At 39.2% G+C, this 26,972-nt stretch overlaps 1 protein-coding gene across 7 annotated transcripts in view; it reads left to right on the top strand.

The window, feature by feature from the left end:
* Nucleotides 1–26,972, top strand: part of PAM (peptidylglycine alpha-amidating monooxygenase) — a 119,788-nt gene that overhangs the window by 23,770 nt on the left and 69,046 nt on the right. For all 7 annotated transcript variants that reach the window (XM_081930458.1, XM_081930461.1, XM_081930457.1 and 4 more), the window contains exons 2-4: nucleotides 17,819–18,347; nucleotides 19,612–19,732; nucleotides 25,547–25,604. In XM_081930458.1, the coding sequence (XP_081786584.1) occupies nucleotides 18,256–18,347; nucleotides 19,612–19,732; nucleotides 25,547–25,604 (271 nt within the window). In that variant the 5' untranslated portion in view covers nucleotides 17,819–18,255. The remainder of the gene's footprint in view (nucleotides 1–17,818; nucleotides 18,348–19,611; nucleotides 19,733–25,546; nucleotides 25,605–26,972) is intronic.

The following is a 26,972-nucleotide window of genomic DNA, read 5'->3' as shown; positions in this document are numbered from 1 at the left end:
TGGTGAAATATTTTTAGTGAAATGAAATTTTAATGAAATAGAAGCTGAAAGCTGATGTCAGGCATCTTGCAGCATAGCTTGAGACCACCTTAAATTATATATTTTCTTAAAATTTGTGCTTGCTGCCCCTTTTATCTGAAAGCTATTTGGATGTATCTATTTCTCCTGGAACAAATGTTTTTCATTCTCACAAATAGTACATGTATCAGTTTAATAGCACACATTTTACAGGTGATGGGAACCTCTCCAGTTCTTTATGAGAATGTGGAGTAGTGGCAGTTAAAGTGAATGGATTTATTTAAAGTAATTAAAACACAGATGGAGCTCATCCCTTCACCAAGTATTTGATTGGCAGATACACTGTGGTCAGTGTTTACTCTAGCTGAATACATAGGCACCATCTGCCTTCACTCTGCTTCCAGGAGGCAATGTTGGAAGAATCGTTGTGATTATCACATGAGTTAATTTTAACCTCCCATCTGAGCTTACCTCCAGCCAAGCATTCTTGACTAAGACAAAAATAGAGATGTCAAGGTTTCCACTTTAATGAAAGATCTGCGGTTTAAAGGGATGACACCAGCATGAATTCCAGAGGGGTAGCCATGCTGGTATGGAACAACATAAATCGAGTTCTGTGGCACTTTTTAAAGAGTAACAAATATATCATTCTATAAGCTTTCATGGCCCAGTAGTCATCCTTTATAAGATGCATAAGTCGTTGCCTAAATAGGTAGGTTTCTATACCCTGAGGACAGAGATCCAAGAGGAAAATATATGAGGCCAAATGCCCAAGCAATGCAAGTGATAAGAATAGGTGTTGCTTCTATCACTACTAGTCAGAGCACAAATGAAGACAAGGCTCAGTCAAGTTAATACAAGCTTCTGTACTAATTTGATTGTACTATGCATAGTAATGCGACAACAGACACTATTATCACAGACATCCTACTTTATCAAGATATAGGTTCTGGCTCAAAATCAGGTTCTCACCTCTCTTGAGAAGAGAACTAGCGAGACCTTGCTTAAAATCATTTCAATGAATATAATTATAAAATTGCTACTTGACTAGATCCTTAGTTGCAGTGGGTGTTTTAACTGTTTTTAGCATTGTCCCATGTATCAGTGCTCTTCCTGGATGCACCAAGAATGTGTGTGTGCTTGTAAGCTATTAAAAGAAGTATGGTAGTGGGAAGAATGGAATGAGATTCCTCCGAAAAGTTCTATGAATGATGTAATGAGAATCCTGTTTAGCCTTGTCACTCCTATGTGAAATGTGCTTTGTTCCTTATAAGTGAGTGTAAGGTTCGTCTTTCCACTGTTTAGGGGATTCTTATATTTCCATACTAAGAAAAGAAAGAAGTTATTGTCAAATGGTAAGTTGACTCCCTTTGATGGAGATTAAAGTTGAGTTGGCTGCAATTGATATTGATAGTTTGGTGACATTTTACTGACTGACCCTGGTCCATGGATTAATGGTAGGAAGAACCAGCTGCTTTTGCCTCATTTCCATCCTGGATGGTGAAATCCATTGAGCAGATATGGATTTTGTATGATGCATTTAAAATACATTGGTGCCAGATGGTCTCAAGGAGTGGTCAGTAACTAAGAAACAATTGGATTAACAATTGTTCTCTGCTTTCTGAAATGTAGCAGTGCTAGTGCATTCAACTACAATGTATCAACTAACACATTAGAAGTAATAGTACATTGAAAGGCACATTTTCTTCTGAAGATAAAAGCTAGCAGTTGACCTTGTGCTATTGCTGATTGGTTGAATTCTCCCTTCCCATTGTTTAATCCTACGTGTTCCATTGATGTTTGCATAGTTTGGTGCAATAACAATATTTTATTATGTACTTAAAAATGTGAATAACTTAAAAGTAGTAAATAGAACTTTCTTCAAAAGTCCAAGTATGTAGGAAATTCATAATTTTATTTTATATTGAATGCTAATTTATAGCAAAGAGCAGCCCATAAATTAACTTTCAATATAAATTGGCAAAACGGGGCACTACCTAATGAATTGTATTTGTGTGTGAAAGTGGCAACAGCAACCTGTCCCTTGCTCCTTATTTTCTGTTTGCTTACATTTCTTCTTTCTTTCGTTCTTGTCTTGATGCCACAGTAGTTGCTTGAGTTGCAGATTAGGGCTTTATAAAATGTATGCCTTAGGAGTAAAGTTTAGGGCTAAATACAGATCACTTGGCAGCAAGCGGGTTGATTTTGGCAGGCATGTGTAGGGAAGCTGCTGCTATAGGAAGGAACTTTGCCAGCAGACAGGGTGCACACGCTCCTTAGGCATATAATCCTTTCTCAGTTGTCAAACTGGCATATTTACAGTCAGTGAAAAGAAAACCATCACACCCATACAACACCATGCCCAGCCGGTCCAAAAAGTTATTCGAATGACAGTGTGTTTTGCACACAGCCACCTATCAAATGTTTTATTTCTTAAAGAGATGCTGCAGAGGAGGCTAAGCGATGAGCAGAGCTCAATTCCAGGTGTGGTAGTTACGATTTCTCATCAACTCTGCTCAGGAGTGTCCCTCTTCTCCAGCAGAAGCTGTGTAAATAATTTATAGCACAGTAAATAGTGATCACTGGAAAATATGCTGTAGATTTGGATAAGCTGGGTGGGGAGCAGAGCTTGGTTCCTTGACAGATGAAGTGCCAGCTAGAAATGTGGCCCACTGCATTCAGAGATTTATCTGCATAGGGCTTTATATACCACACCATTTGAGTGCCTACACAGTGCCCAGGCTGCCCTCTAACTATTAAAACCAATTATAAAACGCAATTATAACATTCCGTAAAAATAACAATGCTAAAAGAGGCAGGTTCAATTGATGAAACAGACATCAGATATGAAACCATCAACAATAGTCTTTGTTATCTGGTGAAACACAGCGAAGGACAGAGCCAACCAAGACTCATGGGAGCAAAAGATTTCCATTGTTTGGGTGGAACCACCAAGGAGGCTTTTTCTCTTTTCCTGATCAGCTGAACCTCCACACAGTCTGAACACAGGGAACCAGATCTTACAGCATGCACTATAAAGTTGACAAGTAACATTATTTGTTACTATAGAAAAAGAAGCGGCAAGCCTTTCTTTTTGCTGTTGATTGGGAAGGTGGGTTTCTCAGCATCCTAAAAAGACAAAGGAACATTTGTTTCTATACACAGTCAAAATTCCTCACTTCATATTAAAATGCAGGCAATGTTTATACATTTCTAGCTGAGAGATGTGTTGTGATGGGAAGAACCCATGGGGAGTAGATTTAAATGCAGCAGTTCTGTTTACTCTTTGAAATCTTCTTTATAAAATGCTCTGTGTTCTGCATTTGGATTGGTGGAGGTGGAGGAGGACAGTTTTATCTGAGAACAAAGAGTTGATAGCTGACCTCGGCCAACATCTGAGGGAAGCCTTCTTCTGAATTGCTTCTCTAGGCACCTTGCAATTCTTTTGAGATGAACAAGGGCAGCCCAACTTGCATACCAACATTTAAAACTATGTGCCGGTTCTGTGCAATGTTAAAGGAGTGAGCAGAATGTCAATAACATTTGTGAGCAAATATATACTTAGTCTCTAGACCAATTGCTCCAAACTTGGTTCTGTCCAAATGTTGTTGGACTACAAATTCTGCAATCCCTGTCTATTGGCCATGTTGACAGGGGCTGATGGGAGACGGGACAACATCTAGAGGGCATCAGGTAGCAAAGCCTGATTTGGACTCTCCAGATGAGAGGTTTGATGTCCCTCTCTTACATAGTACGGAAACCCCAGATTCAGATATTGTAATAATGCACTTTGCATGGGGCCTGTCTATGAAGACTGTTGAGAAGCTTCATTTGGTTTAAAATGCAGTGACTAGGCTTTAGTCTGTTGCACCTAGGTCAGAGCATATAATTTTGTGTTTTGTTTTTTGGTAAGCCCCATTGCTTCCCATTTGCGCCTGGGCTCAAGTCAAAGTGCTGGTTCTAGCCTTTAAAACTCTAAATTGTTTAGTTCCTGTTTACATTGAAGATTGCTTGGGAACCGAGATCAACATTGGAGGTCAGTTAACCAAAGAAACTACCTTATCTGTGGTGGTTCTACTGTGTTATAAAACTCTTTCAGTTAAAATTAGTCAGTTTCCTCCTTGAATTGAATTGAAATTGAAGACTCTCTTATTTTGACTGAATTTGAGTGTGTGGTGCCTAGTTTTATTGCTGCAAGTTTTAATGTGCAGGGCTTTTTTTAGTCTTGCTTGTGTAAGGTTGGTTGCACTATGTTCATGGCTGCTTTTAGAAACAGTCTGTTAACCTAGCAATCCTTTGGCCTCTGAGATGCTCTTGCCCTTCTGGCACCAGTTGATAGGGCCACAAAAAGGGTGTGTGCCAGCGAAAAGGAGTAGGGGGAGTTGTTGGACTCAAAGGATCCAACACCACCAAGTCACCATGCCTCCATACTGGAGATTAAACTGCACCAAGGATCAGTGGGTACCTTCTGTGCCAACTTTTAAATGCCCACTGAAAACGTTTCCATTGTGTAGTCAGGAAATTTAGAACACACTCTCTACTGCTGATGTTTGTTTTTAACTTTTTAATTACAGTGGTACCTCGGATTAAGTACTTAATTTGTTCTGGAGGTCTGTTCTTAATCTGAAACTGTTCTTAACCTGAGGTACCACTTTAGCTTATGGGGCCTCCTGCTGTTGCCGCGCCACCGGAGCACAATTTCTTTTCTCATCCTGAAGCAAAGTTCTTAACCCAAGGTACTATTTCTGGGTTAGCAGAGTCTATAACCTAAAGCGAATGTAACGCGAGGTACTACTGCATTTTTTGTTTGATTTTGTTTTTATACCTATTGTAAATCACTGCAGTATATTTTTATATGAAGGAAATACTCATTTGCCCTCATTTTGTCCTGTTGGTGAGAACCCAGCAAAGATTTGGATTCTTCAGCCTCTGTCTCTTCTCCTCCCCCTCCCAAATTTACGATTATTCTGTGCACTCTGCTGGATACAGTTAGTAAAAGATTGTATAGTTACTTATCTCCTTGGCTCAGGGGTCGCATAACTCTATACCCTCCAACATATCTCCGATGAAAATAGGGATGTCCTAAGGAAAAGCGGGACATTCTGGGATCAAATCAGAAACTGGGACAGCTTTTGTAAATCCGGGACCGTCCTTGGAAAATATGGACACTTGGAGGGTCAGTTGTTCATGTGATTTTAAATCCAAGAATGAATACATTACTGTGGAAACATACAGTGCAAATACTTAGCTAAGTGTGAAGAACTGTCCTACTAACTCGCTATTCCCACAAGCACATAGAGAGACATGCTTTGAAGTAGGGTTGTCAAAGAAGCTCTCTTTTTGGATGGCATGGTCAGTAGGCTATCTGTGGGTTCTTAAGAAAGGGATATTATCCAGAAATTGTTTATAGCCTGGTGGCTCATTCCTGTTGTTGTGCCCCTTTTTTGCGGTGGGGAGGAATTGCTGTCAAATTTAGCTTGTGCACTTGGATTCAGTTTCATAAAGCTTTAGAGCTTTTGTTCGTTTCTGCAGGAAGCTTGGTAGCTCTTCATTAGCACCAGTGAGAAATGTTTTCGTCTTAGATTCAAGTGTTAAATGGTCTGAATGTAAACTGTAAGACAAATGGAGCTCCTACAGCTCCAGCTGTGGTATAAATAGCATTTTTCTCTCACTTTCAGTTTTGATTTTTAGGCCTTGTAAGTTCACGCAAGCAGTTTTCCGGAGAAATTCTGCCTTTATACATGGTGCTTCAGTGAGGAATAAAATGTTTTGTCCTTGTTCAAAAGGACTACTGTATGTGGTCTTTTTTTTCAAATAAAACACATAAGCGTGCCTTTTCTCTTCCTTTTGAGTACAGCTCTTGTGGGAATGAAACAATGTGAGAAAACAAAGCAAAATGTGCAACATGCTTTTTTTTTTTTTAACCAATATGCCTCTACTGAACGGATCCAACCAGGATTTTCTGCGTCCAGTACACTGTATGTGTATTAGGCCCTATGATCTACTCAGAAAATAGTATACAGATTTGCATATGTTTTGTCATATGCAAATTTGTGTCCTCATTTGCAGGTGGAGTGGAAGGCCCCCAAATAAAAGTGTGCCAAAGGAAGGGGTAAACAGCAATTTAGAACCTTAGGCAGACCTGTTCAGAGCTTGTCTGAGGCCCGGGGCAATGTATGCCCCATGGGACTGGTGTCCAAACAACTGTTTGTCAATCACAACTCTTGATTTCGCCTACTGGTTACAAGGTGGGAGCAGCCAGGCCAGTTCATGTCACAGAAATTCCTTAGATGGATACCGACATATTTTGCTTCATAAAGGAATGATCAAGGACTTCTTTTTTATAGGCTGAAAATGGGAAATATTAATTCACGGGTGTCTTGTGCCATCATTAAATTATTATTAGAGTGTGCTGTTAAGCTTTGTGTGCTGCTGAAACACATAATCAAATCAAGCAAACAACATTTAAAGTTAACACATGCACCTTGTGGATGAACTATATAGATTTTGTCTTCCTAAACTGAGTTTTCAAGTTTAAGTTATTGTGAATAAGTTGCTTTTCAAATAGTGAAACGAGACAGATTAGAAAAAGCCTAAAAATTTCTAATCATGTTTACAACATACTTGAAATTCTTATAAAGTTTTTTTATATATAGCAAAAATATAGAAATCTTGAGTGCAAACTTTTTGCACTGGCACTGAATGAAGAGTCTTCTTTTTATAGTAAGAAAATGCTTTGAATCCACCTAGAAGCAGATTTTTAAAAACTTACAATAAATTTTATTGGTCAGAAATTCCAGTGCATGGTGTGATCTGTATCTACATTTTCCAAGGAAAGCAGAAACCTTGGCATTATCGCTTGGGAAGGAACTGTTGCTCTAGCCCAGGCAGCCCCAAACTCGGCCCTCCAGCTGTTTTGGACTACAACTCCCATCATCCCTAGCTAACAGGACCAGTGGTCAGGGATGATGGGAGTTGTAGTCCGAAAACAGCTGGAGGGCTGAGTTTGGGGATGCCTGCTCTAGCCTGTGTACAGGGGCTACTTGCTGATGTATGAAGGATGGTATTCATTATAGCTCAGTTCTGCTGTATGAACCTGCCTAGAGCAGCTGAGCCACTGCTGAAATCATATTTAAAGGAAACACTGAGTAGGCTTGAAAATGTGTGAGAGTGTGTGTGTGTGTATGCATGCCCCTAAACCACAACAATAGCATATCTGAAGGATCTCTTTATTGTGATTGAATACAACTGAAGACAGTAAAAACGTCTGCATTATGTCTGCTTGTTTGCATTATCTTCAAGGACACCTTGTAATCTCAGTAAGCTTCCCTTTATTGCATCCATGGATTTATGTTATGGAAGAGCAGAGGTACTGGCCCCGTGGTGTAATAAAACTATGCAGTTAATTTAATCAAGGTGCTGAAAAGTCACAGTTCTCAGGATTATATTTTGTTATGTCTTTTTACTATGGAATATTCCATCAAAATCCTGCTATTACGTATCTATAACATCTCTGTATGGCATGGAAGTGATCATCAATAAGTTCCAAGCTTGCAGTCAATGACCTTAAGGCATTGCAATAGCTGTAAGAGAATAAATTATTCCTTAAACGAGAGTAATAAGTGCTAGGTGGTGGTAGAAGATTGCTTTCTGCAAAGGAAATCATGGGCAGAATACAGTAATGTCATCAGCAACCTAAAATGCAGAATGAAACAGCCATGCAAAGGGCTAGGTATGCTGAGCAAGGCAAGTTGTACGGTAAAAATGTACAAGAGTATAAACTGCTAAGTAATACACTAGGAATGTGCAGGTCATCTCTGGCAATCCTGTTCATGTCTACTCAGGAGTAAAGGCCCAAAGGGGCCTCTCACCCTCAAGGAAGTATGTGTAGGATTGCAGCTGCAGAGACCACTTTTCATGTTCAAGATTAGGAATTGCAATGCATCTGAAAACATTAGAAAGGCCCCTAATGTGAAATATGGTATTAAGACTTTATGCAGGCATGGCCAGACTTGGCCTTCCAGCTGTTTTGGGACTACAGTTCCCATCATCCCTGACCTCTGGTCCTGTTAGCTAGGGATGATGAGAATTGTAGTCCCAAAACAGCTGGAGGGCCAAGTTTGGCCATGCCTGCTTTATAGTGTTAGAAACTGTTGGAAATGGAATATAACCAAAGCCGTGCTTCTTCCTGGCTCTTGCCTTGCTGGCTCATCCTCTTGTTTTGCCTTTCCTTGTCCTCTCCCTTGTTGCCTCTTGCAGGGATTCTTTAACAGAAACCATGCGTACAGACAAGACTGGCAATATAAATCTGCTGTATGATCCCTAGTGAAGACAAATGTTTTGATGAGGCAAAGTACCACATAAATCATATCTGTCCAACACAGAACCAACTGTTTTAATTTTAAACTGTTTTATACCTTAGGAATATAGGAAAATTCCTTGTAATGTGGTCAGGCCATTGGTATGTCTAGTTCAATACTGTCAACCCAGACTGGCAGACTAGCTCTCCAGGGTTTCAGACAGGCGTCTTTCTAGCTCTATCTGGAGATGCTGCAAATTAAACCTGGGACCTTCTGAATACAAAACAAATGGTCTACCCCTGAGCTGCAACCCTTTTCTGTGGTGTGAATAATGTTCTGTAAAATCTAGAGAGCCAGTGTGGTTACAGCAGCCTTTCCTCAGCCTTGGGTCCCCAGATGTTGTTGGACTACAACTCCCATCATCCCTAGCTGACAGGGCCAGTGGTTAGGGATGATGGGAGTTGTCGTCCAACAACATTCAGGGACACAAGATTGAGAAAGGCTGGCTTAGAGTGTGGGACTTGGAGCTGGGAGACCAGGGTTCAAATCCCCACTGGGCCATGAAACTCACTGGGTGACCTTGGGCCGGTTGTTGCCTCTCATCCTAACCTACCATATAGGGTTGTTGTGGGAGTTAAATGAGGGTCAGAACCGTGTACATCACATTGAGCTCCTTGGAGAAAAAAGTTGGATAGAGGTGTAAGAAATAATAAAATAAACTGTATTCTATAAAATGTGAACCAGTTGGAGTAGGGAAACTTTGCTATGCATTACTTACCGTAGAAAAATATTATGGAAATATGACAATTTGTATATGTATCCATGTTACTCTTATAGCTTCATTTCAGGATATGAATTATAAATTTAGGATTATATGCATTTATTTTTAATAAAAACCCTAATCAGGGTTTATTATTAGCAGCATAAAGAATGCATTGAAAGAAGGAGATTAATGGAATTTCTTCGATGATTTCCTTGGAATGTAACGTCTTCTTAACAAGTTTATTTTTGTTGCTTTTGGAAGAGATTTCAGGTTTGAGTAATCACTGTTTACCGATTGGCAGTGCTTGTGCAGACTTTTGACAGCTTTTTGGATAATTTCAATATTGCTGTCATGCTGGAATTCTTTGCCTACACTATGTGAAACATTGCAAATATTAAACAAGATGATCCTAAATATAGACAATGAACAGCATGCCTATAATAAAAACTGAATATAATAGTTTTAGATGCATAAAAATTTTATATGCCTATTAGCAATATTGCCTAATGCAACTGTAGACATAACTAAATATTTCTGTTATGGGATTGTGCTAGTTATTCACAATTTAAAAAATGTACTTGCTTTTTAATTAACTGTGCATGGTTACAAGGTCAGAAATTAAATTCATGAGGATTTAAACACTAAAACTATTATCACTTGGATCCTTAAATAATTCTATTTAAGGAAATTCACAGAAGAAAATTTTCCCATCTTCTATTTCCCCCTGCCCCTGCAACCTTCTACACCACCACCGCACTGCAAAAAAATTAAAACCTCTCTCAGAATTGTGAGGGACCCTTCTGAATACTTTGGGATGGGGTAGAGAGGGAGAAAGAGCGAATTGGAACAGTGGTGCAGTTAGGTAATTTTTGACTGGATTTAATTACCCTACAGGTGCACTTCTCAATGAGGTAATGTCCTCCTGCTCATTCTCCTGGAATTCCTCTCCAAAGTACTGTACAGATGTCACCACTGAATGAGAAACTTTCCACCCTGAGAAGTTATTGAAGCTTAGGATCTAAGCCATTGAATCCATTGCTCTTTGCAGGCCTATTTTTTTAGATTTTAGATGGAAGAATAGTTCTGTACTGAGACATCAAAATCATGACAAGTGCTCTTAACCTGTGTACCCACTGTCTAGGCAAAGGATAAAGTGAAATTCAGGATTTGTGAGAATTGTGAGTCATTGAGAGATGATGACTTGAGTTGTATAAATATAAAACTAGGTAATCCTGTTGTGGAAGATTACCAGACTAAAGTACTAAAGGTTGCACGATTTTCAGCCTTTGGGGCTTAACCTGGAGAAAATTAGACTTCAGTAAAGTGGTTGTTCATATGCACTTAGAGAATGCTGCTGTAATTTTGTGGTTGTGTTTTCCTTCATAATTTTTTTGAGTTAAATATCAGCAATGTTGGCATGTGCCACTTAAATGTCATTATCCAGATACACGCATTAAGCTATTGTGGTACATTTATGCCTCTTACATTCCAGGTACTGTACTTCATTGTGACCTTTGTTCCTTTGTTGCATCCTGTTCGCTGACGTATTACAGCCAGCTCGTCAGCGAGTATGCTTCTCGGACTTTTGATAGCAGAGGCATGCTCATTTTCTAAATGGAAAATGCTCTTAAAAGGCAAACATTTCGTGTTAACAATTTTGTCTCGTTAGTGGAACCCACCTGTGGTGCTACTGAACGTGTTGCAGTTCTGGACATGGCTCCTGGATGGAAAGGGGAACAGCCTAGAACAGCAACTTATGCAAAGGGCAGGTCATTTGAGGGCTTTCTCCTTCTGAATAATCCTGTCTGTCCACTGAGGTCGCAGATGTCTTGCTATCATCTTAAATAGATGGGAATACAGGAAAGGGTGTATCTTTTGTTATGGTGTCCAGTGTGTGAAAGTATCTACCTAGCTCTTTTTCTAAAGATTGTCAGTTGATACTTAGAAAAATGAGAGAAAGCTCTCTTCTAGGCTGGGTCCTGTGTATTGCCATTCAGCGGTGTAGCATGGGTTGCCAGTGCCTAGGGCAAGTGTTGCACCCTCCCCTCTCCCCCAGGCAGCTGGGGTGGAGGCACATGCTTTATTTAATGGAATTTGTATACTCCATTATTGGGGGGGGGGGACAACAACCACTAAGCAGTTTAATAAAACTAAAATTTCCATCAACATTATCAATAACTTGTTTTTAACTCTGAGTTTTAACTTTAAAAAAATAAAAATATAAATAAAATCAGCAGTTCAGGATATGCATAATAAGAAAAAAAATAAAATGTATGCTAACCATGCATATCGGGGTAAACACAAAAAAATCTTAGTAGCTGCAGCAAAGTTGCCTGCCTAATGTCAATGGGCGGGCAGTTCTAGAGTATAGGTGCTGTTGCACTAAAAGATTGATTCCTTACAAGTGCAGAACGAACACAATGTGGCAACAGAAAATAGGGATGCTAAGCATTATCCTGTATCTTCACCTTAACATACGAAAGTGACCTCCCACCCCATTGTCAATGCCCTTTCATTCCCTCTAGTGACTGACTGCTTTCCCCTTTCTGTCTGGGTTACCGTACCACCTCTTTCAACCTCTTGTTTTGATCGCTGCTAAATTGGTTAATCCTATTTTCCAGACACTTTCATAGTTTAGTCTAAGCAACATGTAATCAGCTTTTCAGAAGCAAACAGCTGGCTGTGTCTCAGGAATAGAAACCAGGGTGCCCTGTTAAAAGTAAGCTGTTTTTCTCTTGTTGCCGATTTAGTTCTACACATTGTGTCTTAGTAGTATGGGGAGTTAATGTATCTTACCGAAGTGTGAGATGCTTATCAAATAACTTTGTTACACTATAAATGTTTTCATACAAAACTTACACAAAAGTAAAAATAAAGCTCTTCCTCTCCTCACAAAAACTACTGTTAAAATTTACTGTGGTGCGTACCTTATGAGTTGTGTAGGATAAAGCCAGTGTTGCTTGAGAAGGTAATTAATCGAGCTCTTGGTTCTGTAAGGTGAAGCAGATGACATATTTGTGCAGGCTTCAATAAATAAGTTGAAAAGCTCTGAAAAATCAAACATTATGTAACTCAGTTGCAACATAATATATAATGGAATTATTGCTCTGGCTGCTGAATGTCTCTTGCTCTGCCTTCCCTGGGTTTTATTTCATTGATTTTTAATTTTCTGAAAGTTGTATCTAAAATCTTCTAAGCAACCTGTTTGCATCACCCATTGGCAGTTTTAAACACACTTCTTGTGGGAGTTCCGCATGCTCACCACTGCCATGTGGTTCGTCTTATAAACCTGTCAATCTGATGTGCTGTACAGTCGTACCTTGGAAGTCAAACGGTATCTGTTCCGGAAGTCCATTCGACTTCCAAAATGTTTGGAAACCAAAGTGTGGCTTTTCATTGGCTGCAGGAAGATCCTGCAGCCAATCTGAAGCCGCTGAAGCCCCGTCGGACGTTCGGGTTCCAAAGAACGTTTGCAAACCGGAACACTCATTTTGGATTTGTGGCGTTCGGGAGCTGAAATGTCTGGGTACCAAGGCGTTTGGGATCCAAGGTATGACTGTGCTCTGATTAGGACCTCCATGGCTAGTCTTAAAGCCTGAGTTGGCTCTTATAGGTGTGAGCTGTCTTTCAAATGATCTGCTTGGTCCATTTAGGGTTTTAGATAGAGAGCACTTTAAACTGGCCTTGGAACACACATTGTCAGTGCAGCTGGTACAGAACCAGTGTTTATATGCTCTGATTTCTTGCACACACACCCCTCCAAGCAATTGGGAAGCTTCTTTATGCATTTCCAAGCAGTCTCCAAAGGTCATCTTCAAAGATGAACCTTCTAAAGGAAATGCATAGACCTGCTATTATCTCATTTGTCTGACCACTTATTTCCGAGCCTTATTATTTTATTTATTATACCACCCTTCATCCAAGGATCACAGGGCGGTTTACAGTATAAAAACATAGCTTAATAAAAAACAAAAGGAAAATGATAGTTTGACTATGCCGGAAAATTTTTTTTGGCTTCTGTTTAAAGAAATGTTTCCAATAGTAGCATCTGACAGTACTGCAGATTAGTAACGAGAAAGTATATGTGGTATTAGCATTCATAGTTGTGCCTTCATGTTCTGTCTTTCCCCTTATCTTAGTCAGGGATCATTGTGTCAGACCAGCGGTTTCTTTCCCATTAGCTTTGCAGTTTGCTTTCTTGTGGCTGGTTTATTCTAATTTCTGGCGCATATTTTTATATAGAGAATTCAAAGAATACAACTTAAGCACAGCCCCTCTGCAAACAAGTGCTGTGAATGTATTTCAGCATGGCAGGAATGATTCTAAGAAAATGTTTGTTCTGTTCTTAACCACTTTTACTCTAGTGAAAATCTTTCCTAGCCCGTGCTTTCATTGTATTATAAATGTTCACATTGGCAGTGCATATTTATTTATTTGGTGAATTTATAGCCTACTTTTCAACAATTGCTCCAAAATGGGGTTGCATTTAAAGAAAAAAATAAAATGGCAATAAAGTTTCAGGAATAGCAATTGTAGATTAAAAACTGACATTCAGCATTTAAACAATACCCGAATTATTAAAAGCTTGTCTGAAGAGAAAGGCCTTAACAATTCATTTGAAGGAGCCAGTCTCTGGGCAGTTGCATCATACTGGCTAACTATTTTAGAGCTTGGGGGCCACCACAAAAAAGGACTTCTTTTGGTCATTTTTGTAATGCAAATGTAAGTCTTGTATAAAAGAAGTATACATACATATTTATTTACTATCAACAGAAGGTTAACCATGAGACAAGCTTAAAAAATACAGGAAAGTAGTTTGATACTAATAATAGATGATTAATCTAAGATTAGTGTTTTGTAAGTATGCTAGCAGTCTTTGCAGTTGTCCATGTTGATAGTAGATGTGCTATTTTAGAAAACTTGAAATATGCAAAGATAAAGCATAGCAGACATCTAGACTGCATTTCTTTTTCTGTGCAAAAGTGTGTGACCCTTTAGAAGCACTTTGCCAGTAGAAAAAGTACATTTCCCTTTATTTTTTTGCTTCCCTTTATTATTCTCTATTTGTGTAATTTCATTGATGGTTTTTTCTTTTTATTATGGACATCTGGAGGTGTAATATCTCATGGGGATCTTGCTGCCTTGTTAATCATTATTGTGCTCTTTGTTAAATGGAGCATTTCCTGAATATTTCCTGCTGGGAAAATGGAGTAGCTTTAGCATAAGACATGGCAGGATACTCTGACTAGCTGAGCAGTCTACTACATTATCCATAACCATTTAAATGCTTTCTGTGCACTCTGGAATTCTCTGGAGGAAGGAAGTCTACAGATTTACAGCGTTCCAGTAGGTGGGAGGCATGCTTTCAAAAGCAATGTTTGTTTCATCTCCATGAATGAAACATGCATTGAATTTCAGTATGTATGTTTTGAAATGGGTAAGTAGAGATGGAAACTACTGCACACACAAAGACGTACAGTAGTCGTCCTGAAAAGAGCATTATGTGAGAAATGAGAAGACTGGTTAAAAGATCGTTCAGGGGCAATGTCGTATTCCTGTTACATGGATATGCAAAGCTGTTAAAATGTTAAGAGCTGATACAACTTGTTGAAAAGATTGCAGGTGGATGGCATCTGGGATGTTTAATTTCTTTGGGAGGTTAATAAACTTTATGCTTCGGGATGGTAATGGTATAGACATTATAGGTCCAAACTAGTCAAAATTCAGCATTTTATGTCCACACCATTGCTACCTCTGAAGTGTGAAGTTGCTTAACTTCTGGAAGTCCCAGTTTCAGGTGGGGAGTGAAATAATCTAAAATAGAGAATAAAAACAGATGGGACTCTGCTGTTAACCTCTCGTGGGTTATATCCATATTTTGTCAAGGTAATCAGTTGGGAAAAGTCACTTAATTATTGTAAGTGGTGGGGATGTGTACCTCGGGTTAAGAACTTAATTCGTTCCAGAGATCCGTTCTTAACCTGAAACCGTTGTTAATCTGAGGTACCACTTTAGCTAATGGGGCCTCCCGCTGCCGCCGCACGATTTCTGTTCTCATCATGAAGCAAAGTTCTTAACCCAAGGTACTAGTTCTGGGTTAGCGGAGTCTGTAACCTGAAGCATCTGTACCCCGTGGTACCACTGTACTGAAATTCTTCACAGTAAATAAATGACGGCTTTCTGGTTTAGCTATTCAGTGCTGGATGCTGGGCATGTTTCAAGTGCCAAGAATGGAGTTTAAATTGAGACATTGGATGTTTGTTAAATCATTTGTTGACTTGGTCCAGAAGCACAGAATGAAATCTGTAGTAGTAAACTGATACTGTACTTATGTCCTGTAATGCTGGGACTCTTGTTATAATTGGAATTGAGCGTGATGTGCCACTCATATTCCATTGTCTTAATGTTCTACATGTCCTTGGGTGTTGCTGGAGTGCTTAATCCTCAAATAAATTCTCATTTTCAGTATGTGTGCATGTTGACACAATCTACAAGACAATTCCCTCACTTTAAGACAAAGTATGTATTTTTCAAACAAGCGAAAGTCCAAGCAGTTCACCTGTTGCCTACAATTAAGACAGTCACACAAATTCCCCTTTTCTAGAAGAGTCACATATGGTTTTGCAAGCTTACCTAAGCAAATCCTGTCCCATGACACAGGGGATACATGCTTCACTAACCCATCACCTTCCTCTTTTAAGCCGTCTTCATGCCAGGTTCAACAAAATATTGATGGGCTTCAAATGTTTAAATAGGTAGAATAGGAAGCACACAGGAGTTCTATGCAATCTGTTTGTGCACTGTATATGTAATATTCAAAAAGTGTTTGTGACTTGTCTATTGGGCACATAGGCTGCTTTTCTGTCAATTGTTTAGAATCTAAGGAAATAAGAGGATGACATGTAAAAAAATTCCCATAGAAGAAACATCTAAAGCCACTCGTTGAGTCAATCCAGTCAAATCTGTAGTGTTTTACCTCGCCTGCTCCTCCACTCATCTGCAGCAAATGTTTAGTTTTTTTGATCAATCTACCAACCAACAGCTTAAGATGTGGAAAAACACAATTCTGCAAAGTAGGAATAAATGCAAATTGGTCCAAGCTAAACTTTGACGATGGAAAGGAAATGTGCAGCCACTATAAAAGTGAGGTTGACTTCTAATAGGTCAAAACATTTTCCCAGCCTTTCTACTTGACCTTTTTTTCTGTCTCCCCTACTTATTTGCTGTCTTCCTGTGGAGCATCTTTTCTAACCCAAAGCAAAGCTGCCGTATCAAGATGCACACATAATGAACCTAAGCAACCGTGTAATCTTGTTGTTGTATCCTTTATCCTCACTTGTTCCCATTTTATTCTATTGTTCCTCAGTTTTCATTTCTAGACTGAAAGCTCTCTCTAAACAGTGCTTCCCTTAGTTGTTCAGCATAGTGCCCAAAATACTTGAGGCAATTCATAAATAATAAACAGAAATCTCTTGATGAAACTTGACCTTGCTGAGATCTGGGTGTGTTTTTTTAACACTTCTGCATTTTATGTTTGTCAATATGTTACTTTTAAATTTAGGATATCATTAATCACCCACACATTCTCCATGTTCACTTTTCCATATTCACAGTATTAGCTTACAAGACAAATAGTGCTGTGATTCTGATCAGCAGGCATATAATTATCAAATGTTTAATGTAAAACTGTGGTGCTATTCATCACAGTCTTAAAAACATTGAACATTTCTTGGACCACAAAATGGTGGCAGGTAGAGGCAGAGTTTGGCATAACCAGTTGGCAATTACTGACATCATTTTTCTATTGAGATCTAATCCACCTTTGGAAATTGCTACATTACTGGCTCAGCATGTTCCTTGGGGCAAGGTGTTTCATAGCTCAACTTTCTTCAAGCTAAATATTAATATTTGCTCTGGAGGCGTTGCGATAGCCTACCACACTTCAGGCAGAATATACCCCAGAGGCGTGAGACCTTCCTTCTCTTGCTGAACATCTCTGTCTCCTGGCCATGACTTCTCAGCATGTAAGAGTTGCTTGTGCTGGCAGTGGTCTAACCAAAAGGCTATATGACATGGCTAGGGGATGGAACTGGCAAGTGGGAAACCCTGGGCAGACTGTGGTATTGAGGCCCCCTGAAAGTGTCCCATGGTGCATTGGTGGGTCCTACCACACTGTTTGAGGAACACTGTTCAAGTTCATTGAAATTTGAACTACTATTTATTTATTTAATATTCACATTTATTTATATGCCGTTTGTTCTATAGCTGGAAGGTCAGACTGTGTGTTTCTGCTAGCAAACTTTGCACTTGCTCTAAATGTTATGGAAAAAGTGGACTTTACTTAATTCTTGGTAAAAGAATATTGTGTATGATACTCAGCACTGAATACTGCCTTCTCTGAAGTAGAGGAAGAAAAGCTAGGTAATGGCTAAATGCACTTAAGCTTTCTAAGTCCTGTCACTTGAAGGCATTAGGGAGTTTGATAAACTACTTTTGATAGCATCACCTCTAGCATTCACAGTTCATGTTACAAAGAATATGTACCATACTTGTGAGAATTGTTCCATGGAGTTGTGAGGACGGCAGAGGGGAGAGGGTCAACAAAGTTTACAATACCTTTTCTGAGTTGAGCTAGAGCTTGTGAAACTCCTAATGTGCGAAAAAGCTTTAGCAAGTATTTGCTGAGAACTAATGCTGTAATGTGTTAGTCACCCATTATCTGTTTCTATTTTTGCAGGTCCTGAATGAAGAGCGACATGGGTTTCTGCAGTGCCATTTGGAGTCTCTTGCACTGTGGAATGGATTGATTTCCCCCCCCAAAATGGAGATTTTACAGTAGGCTGGAATAAAGCACCACAACTGTGAACTCTGCTTCTGCTCTGTTACTGGACATAGCAAAGGAAACACTCTCTCCCCTGCCCTCCTCCCTTTCCTACTCCCCCCCCCCCCTGCTTCCAATGAAGAAAGCACAGTATCACCTCACCTTACTGATTTAGAGCACACCACCATCCAGGACAGATGGTCTGTCAAAAGCTGTAGGATGCCTGTGGAGAACATCATAATGAAGTAGCAAACTGATAGCAGTGCTGCTGCCTAATTGTCAGGATCACAGCCGACAGAGCTGCACTGCCCTTTCCCTGCTTCCTTAATCGGGTCAGGAACAGCAGGGTGAACATGGCTGGCCTCGTTAACAACCTGCTAATATTGTTCCTTATTTTTCAAAACAGCTGTTTGGCTTTCAGAAGCCCACTTTCTGTCTTTAAGAGGTGGGTTGTTTATCAGTGTGCGCTGCTTAGTGTTGCCGTCTGCTTTTCCTTGATTTGTGTTGTGGCTTTAAAAGTGAAGCTTCCAGCAAAGTAAACAAAAACATTCTAAAAATATAACTGGCTTATTTTTTAAAAATGTGATTATAATTGGTTTTGGTTAATACTGAAATATTCAGTATGTTACATCATTGTTCTTATACTGTTTTGCAATAACTTTTTTATCTAAATTCAAATGTGTGCTTGACAGGCTCTGTAGTAAGTAAGTAACTTTTTTATATACAATGTCCTTCCCATTAGTCCTTTGAAATCTCTTTTTAAAGTGCATCAGGTAACTTATCAGTTGTTTGATTAGCCTTCTGGAAGATGTCTCCTTGCATTTATGGATACCTTCTTAAGCGGAAGTCTGCTTTATTTGCTCACAAGACAATATGGTTGTATGTACAGCATAGTCCCCGTAATTGCCACATCAAATATTTATCCATGGATATATTTAGTATTCACATTGCATCAAAGGCTGCTTATATCTAGCTGTCCTGAAACTAGCAGGCATGTCTCGGGTTCCCCCCTATATTTTACAGGAGGTTTTTTTTCTGGATTCTCTTCCTATACAAATAATAGGGAACAAAATTTTCCGTGACTTCTTTGGTATCCATACAAAAGATGCAAATACGTGTGATTAGAAAATTGTTTTCAATCACAGTTCAAGAAGAGAAATGCAGGAAGTTCTTCCACCAGGCTTATTCAGCTATACATTGGGAGTTCTGCTGTATATTTGCATATTGAGGATTTCCCATCTATTAATTCATTCCATAGTTTGTATGTTGCAACTAACTGAAGCAATCATGAAGTGTTATGCATGAAGTGACTTCTTGGTAGTCTTGTAAAGAGATCTGCATGGGCTTTTTTGTTGTAAATTGGGGGCAGCCCTGCAGACTTCCTTGGATACATGTATGAATTGGCATGTTAGTTTGGATGCTTAGTTGGCTGAAACATATCAAAGAACTTGTTTCATCAATACAACTTTCCTTCCTATCAGTACACGGTAAACTTGGGACATGTTAGCCACCATTTGTCCTGGTGTATGAAATGATTGTTAATATTTTGCCAGTTCTTAATATTTCAAACTGTATTATGTAATCCACACATGGATTTCTCAAATTATTCTAGCTACAGCAAAAGTTATTGGAGCACCTGTATGAGTTATACAAGTTGTGAAATGCATTTAAATAAAAGGTACATATTTAATATTTTTTCTTAATTTTAGGTATAAAGATTCTGCCAAGTCACATTCTAATGAATGCCTGGGCAGCAACAGGCAGCTGGTTCCTCTAAGTTTATCAGATTTTGCATTGGACATTCGCATGCCGGGCGTAACTCCTAAGCAGGTGAGAACAGAAGTCCGTATGTAGATCAGCTTATTACTTTGCTTGTAGTAATAGGAACAAAGGTAGTCACGTCACTTTATTAACAGGTGGAGATTTACAATCGGTACATCTGTCTTGTGATGACTTCAGAATGACCCTGAGTTAAGAGTCCACGGAGAGCTGGATTGTCCTGCCTGTTCTCGCTGTTGCTTAGAATGCTTGATGGCTTCTCAGATGACCATATGCTAGGCCCCTGTGGAATAAATGCCTTCCTGTGATTCTCACTAACAGAATCTGTAAAGAACCAGTGAGTGTTTTGAGGGAATATTAATACGAATTCTCCGGTGAAGACTTGTTAGAATTGGAACAATGTCAACTTCATGCAGATTCGTTTTTGTGGTATTCTGTCCTTAGGTTTTACACAAGTGTAGAACAACCTAAGAATGTTCTAGAAGTCTAGTCAGGGAACTGCCCTAAACTAGCTAGAGGCAATCAGAATAAAATAAGTTGATCTTTTAAAGGTAGATCTGAAACGATTTTAGTTGCATAAAGTAAATTAGTTGTGCGGAATTTTTCCTTTTGTTCTTTGTTGAACAGTCTAAAGCTGGAGTGGCTAAACCAGTTACCATGGGTGTCTGTGCACTTGCCAGTATCTCCCATGGTGCTTAAAACGTCCCTGTACAGGGCTGCCTTCAGATGTCTTTTAAAAATCACATAGCTTTTTATTTGTTTGACATCTGTGAGGGCTTTTTATTTGTTTGACATCTGTGAGGGCTTTTTATTTGTTTGACATCTGTGAGGGCATTTCACAGGGTAGGTGCTACTACTGAAAAGGCCCTCCACCTGGTTCTCTGTAACTTCATCTCTTGCAATGAGGAAACCACCAGAAGGCCCTCGGAGTTAGATCTCAGAGTCTGGGTTGGACGATGTGGTTGGAGCCCCTCCTTCAGGTACCGGTATACAGGGCCAAAGCCATTTAGGATTTTTAGGATTCTTAAGAAGTCTATAGGTGAATGTCTTTGTAACATTAGAAACAAACAACTGGGAATCCCTCTCATTAACCATTTTATAAAACTGAATTACTCTCCAAAGATTTAGAGGTAATCCCTTGTTCTTTCTCTATTGCCATGTGTATTAGTGAAATACCTTGATGCCTTACCCTAGATTAATGACACCTGATCATATATAGTCTGCAATTGAGGATAATATTTTAGGGATCTAGTGAAATAGGCTTTGGTAAAGCTCATACCATAATAAATATGTTGGTCTTTAAGGTACCACAGGGCACTTGGCTGTGTTTTTGCTTACCAGGACAGGCCGTTTAAATAGTTCTCTTCTTTCAGTGATGCAGTTTCAGGTCTTCTCTACCCTAAACTTATTAGGCACTCTACCCCAAATCCTTGAATCTCTCCTCTACAATGTTGGCAAACATCCCAGCAGTCAGTCTTGGAGCCTAATAACCATTTAATTGCTAACCCAGAAAGGCCTATATAAGAGTTTGTGTTTTTATGAAAATTCACTGTGAAGATGATTTAAAAAAAGCACTTAGAAAAGCTAAATTGTGTATACACAATGGCAATTACATGTACATAATTTCTCTTACTTTGCATATGTTTTCCTAGTCATCATGGAGATGGGCAAAAAGCTCTACAGGATTTCAGAGTCCCTGCTAAAAAGAGATTAAATAATGTTTAGATAGAACTGCCAGTCATGAAATTAGTAGCAGCGTTAAGAGCTTCAGAAGCATTACAAGAATAGGATGTTTTGCAGCCGATGAGATGACTCATTGTTGCAGATAGCACTTGCACAAATAGAAGCTGAAACAAGTGATTTAGCTATTGGGGAGCATTTCCTGGAACTTATGATTGGAACCATCTGTTTCAATTTCTTGGCTGTAGAGAAAGAACGCTTCAAGTAGGACTCAAGTAAAAATATTCTGTAAAAAACCTTCTCTGGAAATTAAGCCACACAAATAGTTGGAATCTGCAGGTGTAGAAAAATCCATGTGCTGTCCAACTGAAAGTATCTATGGTATAGCAGGTGGAGATCCTAGCCACTAGGCTATAAAGTCAAAAAGTATTGTACCATGGAACAGCAGCTTGGAAAGACTGATTTAGCTCTAGTTCGGATGTATGTTCTGCTCTACTGGCATTGATTTGTTTGTGTGTCCATAGTGGCAGCCTCAGAGGCTTAGAATAAATTCCAACGAGACTATCTTTTTTTATAATCATATTTTATTAACTTTCCATACAAACATATAATCATTACACATTACAGTTTCAATTCCAACGAGACTCTTATGCCTGTGTAAAAACTGTGTGTGCAGCTCATTTCAATGAGTTTCCATTAATTTCACGTGATATCACCCATCATGGTGATCATTTTGCACAATAAGAGAAGTAAAATAGTTTGCAGCATGCTCACATGCTTGGAGTGGATTGTAATAGCACAGTTCAAATGTCATGTTTCTGATCCTCCAAACCAGCCCTTAGGAACAAATTATTGCTAAATCAAGCCAGCAAACAAAGGAGAATGTGCAAACCCTTAGCTTGTGCTCAGTCCTCCAGGCCATGTTTTGGAATGTGATATCTGAACTGGGCCAGTGACTTGAACTGCGGCTTCTGAAAAGTTAAAATAGCTGTAGACTAAAAGCAGATTAAAACCCACATCAACTTTCTTATTGCAGGAGTGGAGAAAAACATTCGCTGAGAAGCATCTGTGGGAAGGCAATAGTTTTAACACTTTCCTCTCACCTGTGCATAGGATGCTCTCCTATTCTTTTGTTCACAGATCAGTATAACCTGATTCCTAACACATGTATGTCCTAAAGTTTGGTATGGTAAACACTTTCTTTCATGCTAGGATTAATGTGCATGGAAACCTTTGTAGTGTATAGGCATTCTCAGCACCACACGGCTGTCATAGTTTACATGTCCCTTTTTAATAAAAAGAAGCAGCATCCTGTCGTGGAGGTTTTTCCCTACCTGCTATCATGTTCAGGCTGTCTTTGGTGATGGCATTTGTTAGGTTAATTATTCTAAAGGAATAAAATAAGACTTCCAGGAATCTACCTTGCGTAAATTGTTTGAGAATAGCAGAGCTCTCTATGTGTGGGCAAAAAAATACTTGCACTACAGCGTGAAATAATGTAGCATTCATCTGGAATAATTCTAAGCACTGTTGGCAGGGTTCATTGTAGTATGAATACAGATGGCTTATGTGCAAAAATCAGTCCTTGAAAAATTCTTCATCTGGGTTGGCTAATTAGAACAATGGGCTTTTTACATAAAGGCCTGTGATATCATAAAGAACAAGGGCAGCCTTAAGTAATGCTTACTGGTAAGAATGGAAAAAAATATATTCTTGCATCAACCTCCTATCGCTAATTGTGCTTCAGATCTTTGCTGTTCAAAGCTCAGCATTTGCATTTTACATTTTGAGTCTTGCTCAAATGTATAATACAGAGGCTATCTTTTACCCTCTGTACAGAGCTACTCAAAGTGATATCAAGGAAATGGGATGGTGAATAACAGAAGAACATGCATCACTGGAAAATGAATCCTTTCATAACTATTTAATTTATATGGAGGCCAATGCAGTCACAAAGAAGAGATTGGAACTTACTAGTTAATGACTGTCTATTGTTGCACCCCATCCCTGCCTACTCTGTGATTAATCTGCCTACTCTGTGATTAATCTTAAATATAGATAGAGAAAACAAGGGAACTTCGTAAACTATGGTTTAAAGTTGGCTTATTTCAACCAGCCACAAGACTTATCACTGTCTGTCTGGGTTCAGACATAACATTTCACTGTGGTTCGCTTAAAACAGAAATAGAAGCTTCCAAACTCTTCCTCAGGAGTTCAAAACTCTCACTGGAGGGGGAGAGGGCTGTAGTTCCTGAGCTCACTGTGATTGGTCTCATAACAATGAACCATGATCTGTCATTGTATCCAGATTGTCCGACACTGGCGGCAAAGAAATTTTAGGAAACTTGTTTAATATGTTAAATTTCGGGGGGGGGGATGGCAAGTGTATCTGCTGCTGCTGCTAATAAGAATAATAATAAGAATACTTGTGCACATTTCCCACTTTGTTCAAAACTTTATTAATTCTTTATTAATAACTTTATTAATTCAACTCCATGGGGAGTTGAAAGGGACTTGACATTATGGTGCAAGGGAAAGAGGCAAGTTGTAACATATGTAGAAGATAAGCTTGCTGTGGTAATACAGTACCAGAATATAGAACTGAAACCTGCAGAACAAATAAGAACTTCATTTTGGGGAGGCATTGAGATCCTTTGGCCCTCCACATGTTGTTGAGCTACAACTCCCACCAGCCTTAGCAAGCACAGATGAAGGGAGCTATAGTTTAGCAACATCTGGAGGGCCAAAGGTTTAAGGGAAAATTTTCTCTGATTTATTCTCTTTCACATATATAGTTCCTCAGTTACAAATGCCTTGTATTGTATATAGGATGACCTACACAAACAGTTGTCTTGCTTCATGTTTAATATTTCTGCAAAAATTTGGAAGGGCAAATACATATGGCTGAATTCAATTATTTTGTGTCTTCTTAAAAAAAAAGGCATTTGAATTGTGGACTTCAGCTCCATTGTCTCTTAAAAAGCTTTGGCTTTTGAAACAGTAGCAACTTGCAGCCACGAAATTAGCACAGGCACTTGTAAAACGTGGGTCATGCTGGCCCTACACATCTTGCATTTCACGGCATTGTGTGGCTGCTGGGACTTGTGAAGTAACTGATGTCTGTACAGGGTTGTCATGTTCCAATTTGCACTGAAGACGATTACAAATGTGTGTCTCAGCCGACTTTCCATTGCTTACTTTTAAGGGAAACATTCTCTTGATTAACTTTCATTAATGTTAATTGAAGTGAGGAGCATACAGACACAGTTATGGATTTCCATTCTTGGTATTCTCTATACCCAGAGTGAACTACTTAATTATGTTTAATATTGTATGAGAACAAGAGTATGGTATGGGGAGGATGTGTGACTTGGGAATATGTCCTCTACCTTGAAGTAATATTGATTTGATTATCCCCCCCCCCCCCTGGTATTATCCAAGTGCATATCTGTAGAGAGGTTTAGCAAGGGCTTAGAAGTGCATTTGGGGCAAAATCCAGAATGGCTTTGTCTTGCTCCCGTTCATTTCCAGGGAAATGCTTACACGAGGAACTTCCTTGTTAATTAGTCACTTTTAATGTACTTCTCTGCTGCCCCCTGTCCCCAGCAGCCCACACAATAATATCAGAATGTGCTGTATAGTATCCTTGATTTGCTTGCCACTAGAGGATACAGTTCCTGTGTTCCATTGCAATAGCCCCAGAGTACAGCTATAGCACAAAATGACTACTGCAGGCTGTACATTTGTCTCTTAGCCTGGAAGCTGTTGTCGAGTGTGTGTATTAATTCCTCAGTAGCTGACTCACCAATGTGCTCCTGGTATCAAAGAACAATATGTAGAAGAGCGTTGAGGACTCAGCTTACCTATTTTAGCCATTTTCTGATTAATATAGTTCGTTTGCTTTGTGTAAATTCTTATCCTAGCCAGAAATGCATACCCTCTAGAAATACTGATTATCTAATATACGATCTAATATAGAAGTAAAAAGTATGTTATAGCTAGTTTATCATTAGTTTATCATATAGGCATACTTCTACTCTAAAAGTTATTTTAGCTGTTTTCAAGGTCACCTGTTGCCAGAAATTTATACATATATGGAAGGTGAACTGTTTGTGAAATTAGCAAATTTTGACTTTTTGGGGGGGAAATATGCCTGATGTCTTTTCCCCTGTTGTGTCATTCCAGTCTGATACCTACCTTTGCATGTCTGTCCGTTTACCAGTGGAGGAGGAAGCCTACGTAGGTGAGTACCACCTGAGTGTCAGAAAATCATGGACAGAATTGGTGAAAGGCTTGTGTTGCTTCCCCTGTAGCTTAATTTTTTCCCCATCAGAATTCCTGTGATACATTCATCATGTCTAATGCAGAAGCAAAACTAGAGGGAACCACTTAAGGTGGGGATAACAAACTGTATCTGGAGAGACTCATGAGTAATAGTACTTAAGGAGCTTCATGTAGATGCCTCTGGCAGCTGGGCTGTAGCGCTCCCATTTGTAAAGTATTGGCTTTCTGTCTGTGGCTGGATACTTAATTCCACTCCATTGCACAAGCTGTTTATTTACCTGCTGGTACGGGCTGTAAATCTCTTTGCACTTACAATAAGCACTAGGTATAGTAAGATCTTACCTGTTTGCAAAATATACTTGCTTTATGTTGAGGCATGGATGAGATGACAGGCAAATGACAGGCCCTACCACAACACTATATCAATGTTTAATTTAAGTAAGTAGGCCACTGAAGTAAGCACCATCTGTTTAGTGTGTTCGCTCTGTAATGTTCATTTTTTATTCCATTCTGCTTGCCAACAGTTACCTTCACTAGTAAGTGTAAATAGTAGAATGGAAATTTACGATGAAAGGGTAGAACCTAGAAAATCGTCACTTGTTTTCAAAGAGATTAGTTAGCTCTTAACACATTTTAACTGTGTGTGTATGTATTAGGTAGCTGATGAGTGATAAAGGTTTGGCTTTTTCCATATGCGTTGAAAATGCGATTAGGAAACCACTATCATTGTATCACTGTCATATTGCCATTGGCTTAAGGCAGCCTTGCCCACTCTGGTGCCCCCTAGAACTTGGGGACTACATTTCCCATGAGCCCCAGCCAGCATGGCCATTAGGTAGAGATGATAGGCTTTGTAGTCCCAAAACATCTGGAGGACACCAGGTTGGAAAAGGCTGAGTTAAGGTAAGGAGAGTGCAATTTTCAAAGGACATGACATCTCTACTTTCAGCCGACAGGATTTGGGGACATCTTTCTTTGGTGTGATACTTAGTAATTACATTACTGTGTTCTGGTTTGGGGGCTCTGAAGAGCGTAATTTAGGTCATAGGCAGCCTTTAGAATTTATGCTTTGTAAATCAAAGGTTCAGTTTGAGTTCCCATAGTAAGACACTGAAGGATTAAAGAAAATTAGAGATGCCAGCAATATGTAGTGGGCATACGCCTGGAAATTACCTTTGAGGTTCATGAAGCTCACTTCAAGGAATAGGCAGGCTATAAAAGGTCCCAAATTATTTTCTGGCTTTGATTTAAGAATGCCCAGCCCTTCCCTTGTCAAACTCTCAAATTCCCTTCCCAAACTTTTCCCTTTTTATTTAAAAGCCTCAGC

The sequence above is a fragment of the Podarcis melisellensis genome (assembly GCF_964234715.1).
Source record: "Podarcis melisellensis genome assembly, chromosome: 11".
Taxonomy (NCBI): domain Eukaryota; kingdom Metazoa; phylum Chordata; class Lepidosauria; order Squamata; family Lacertidae; genus Podarcis; species Podarcis melisellensis.
Note: the sequence above shows the minus strand (reverse complement) of the source record. Positions and strands in the feature narration are given on the sequence as shown.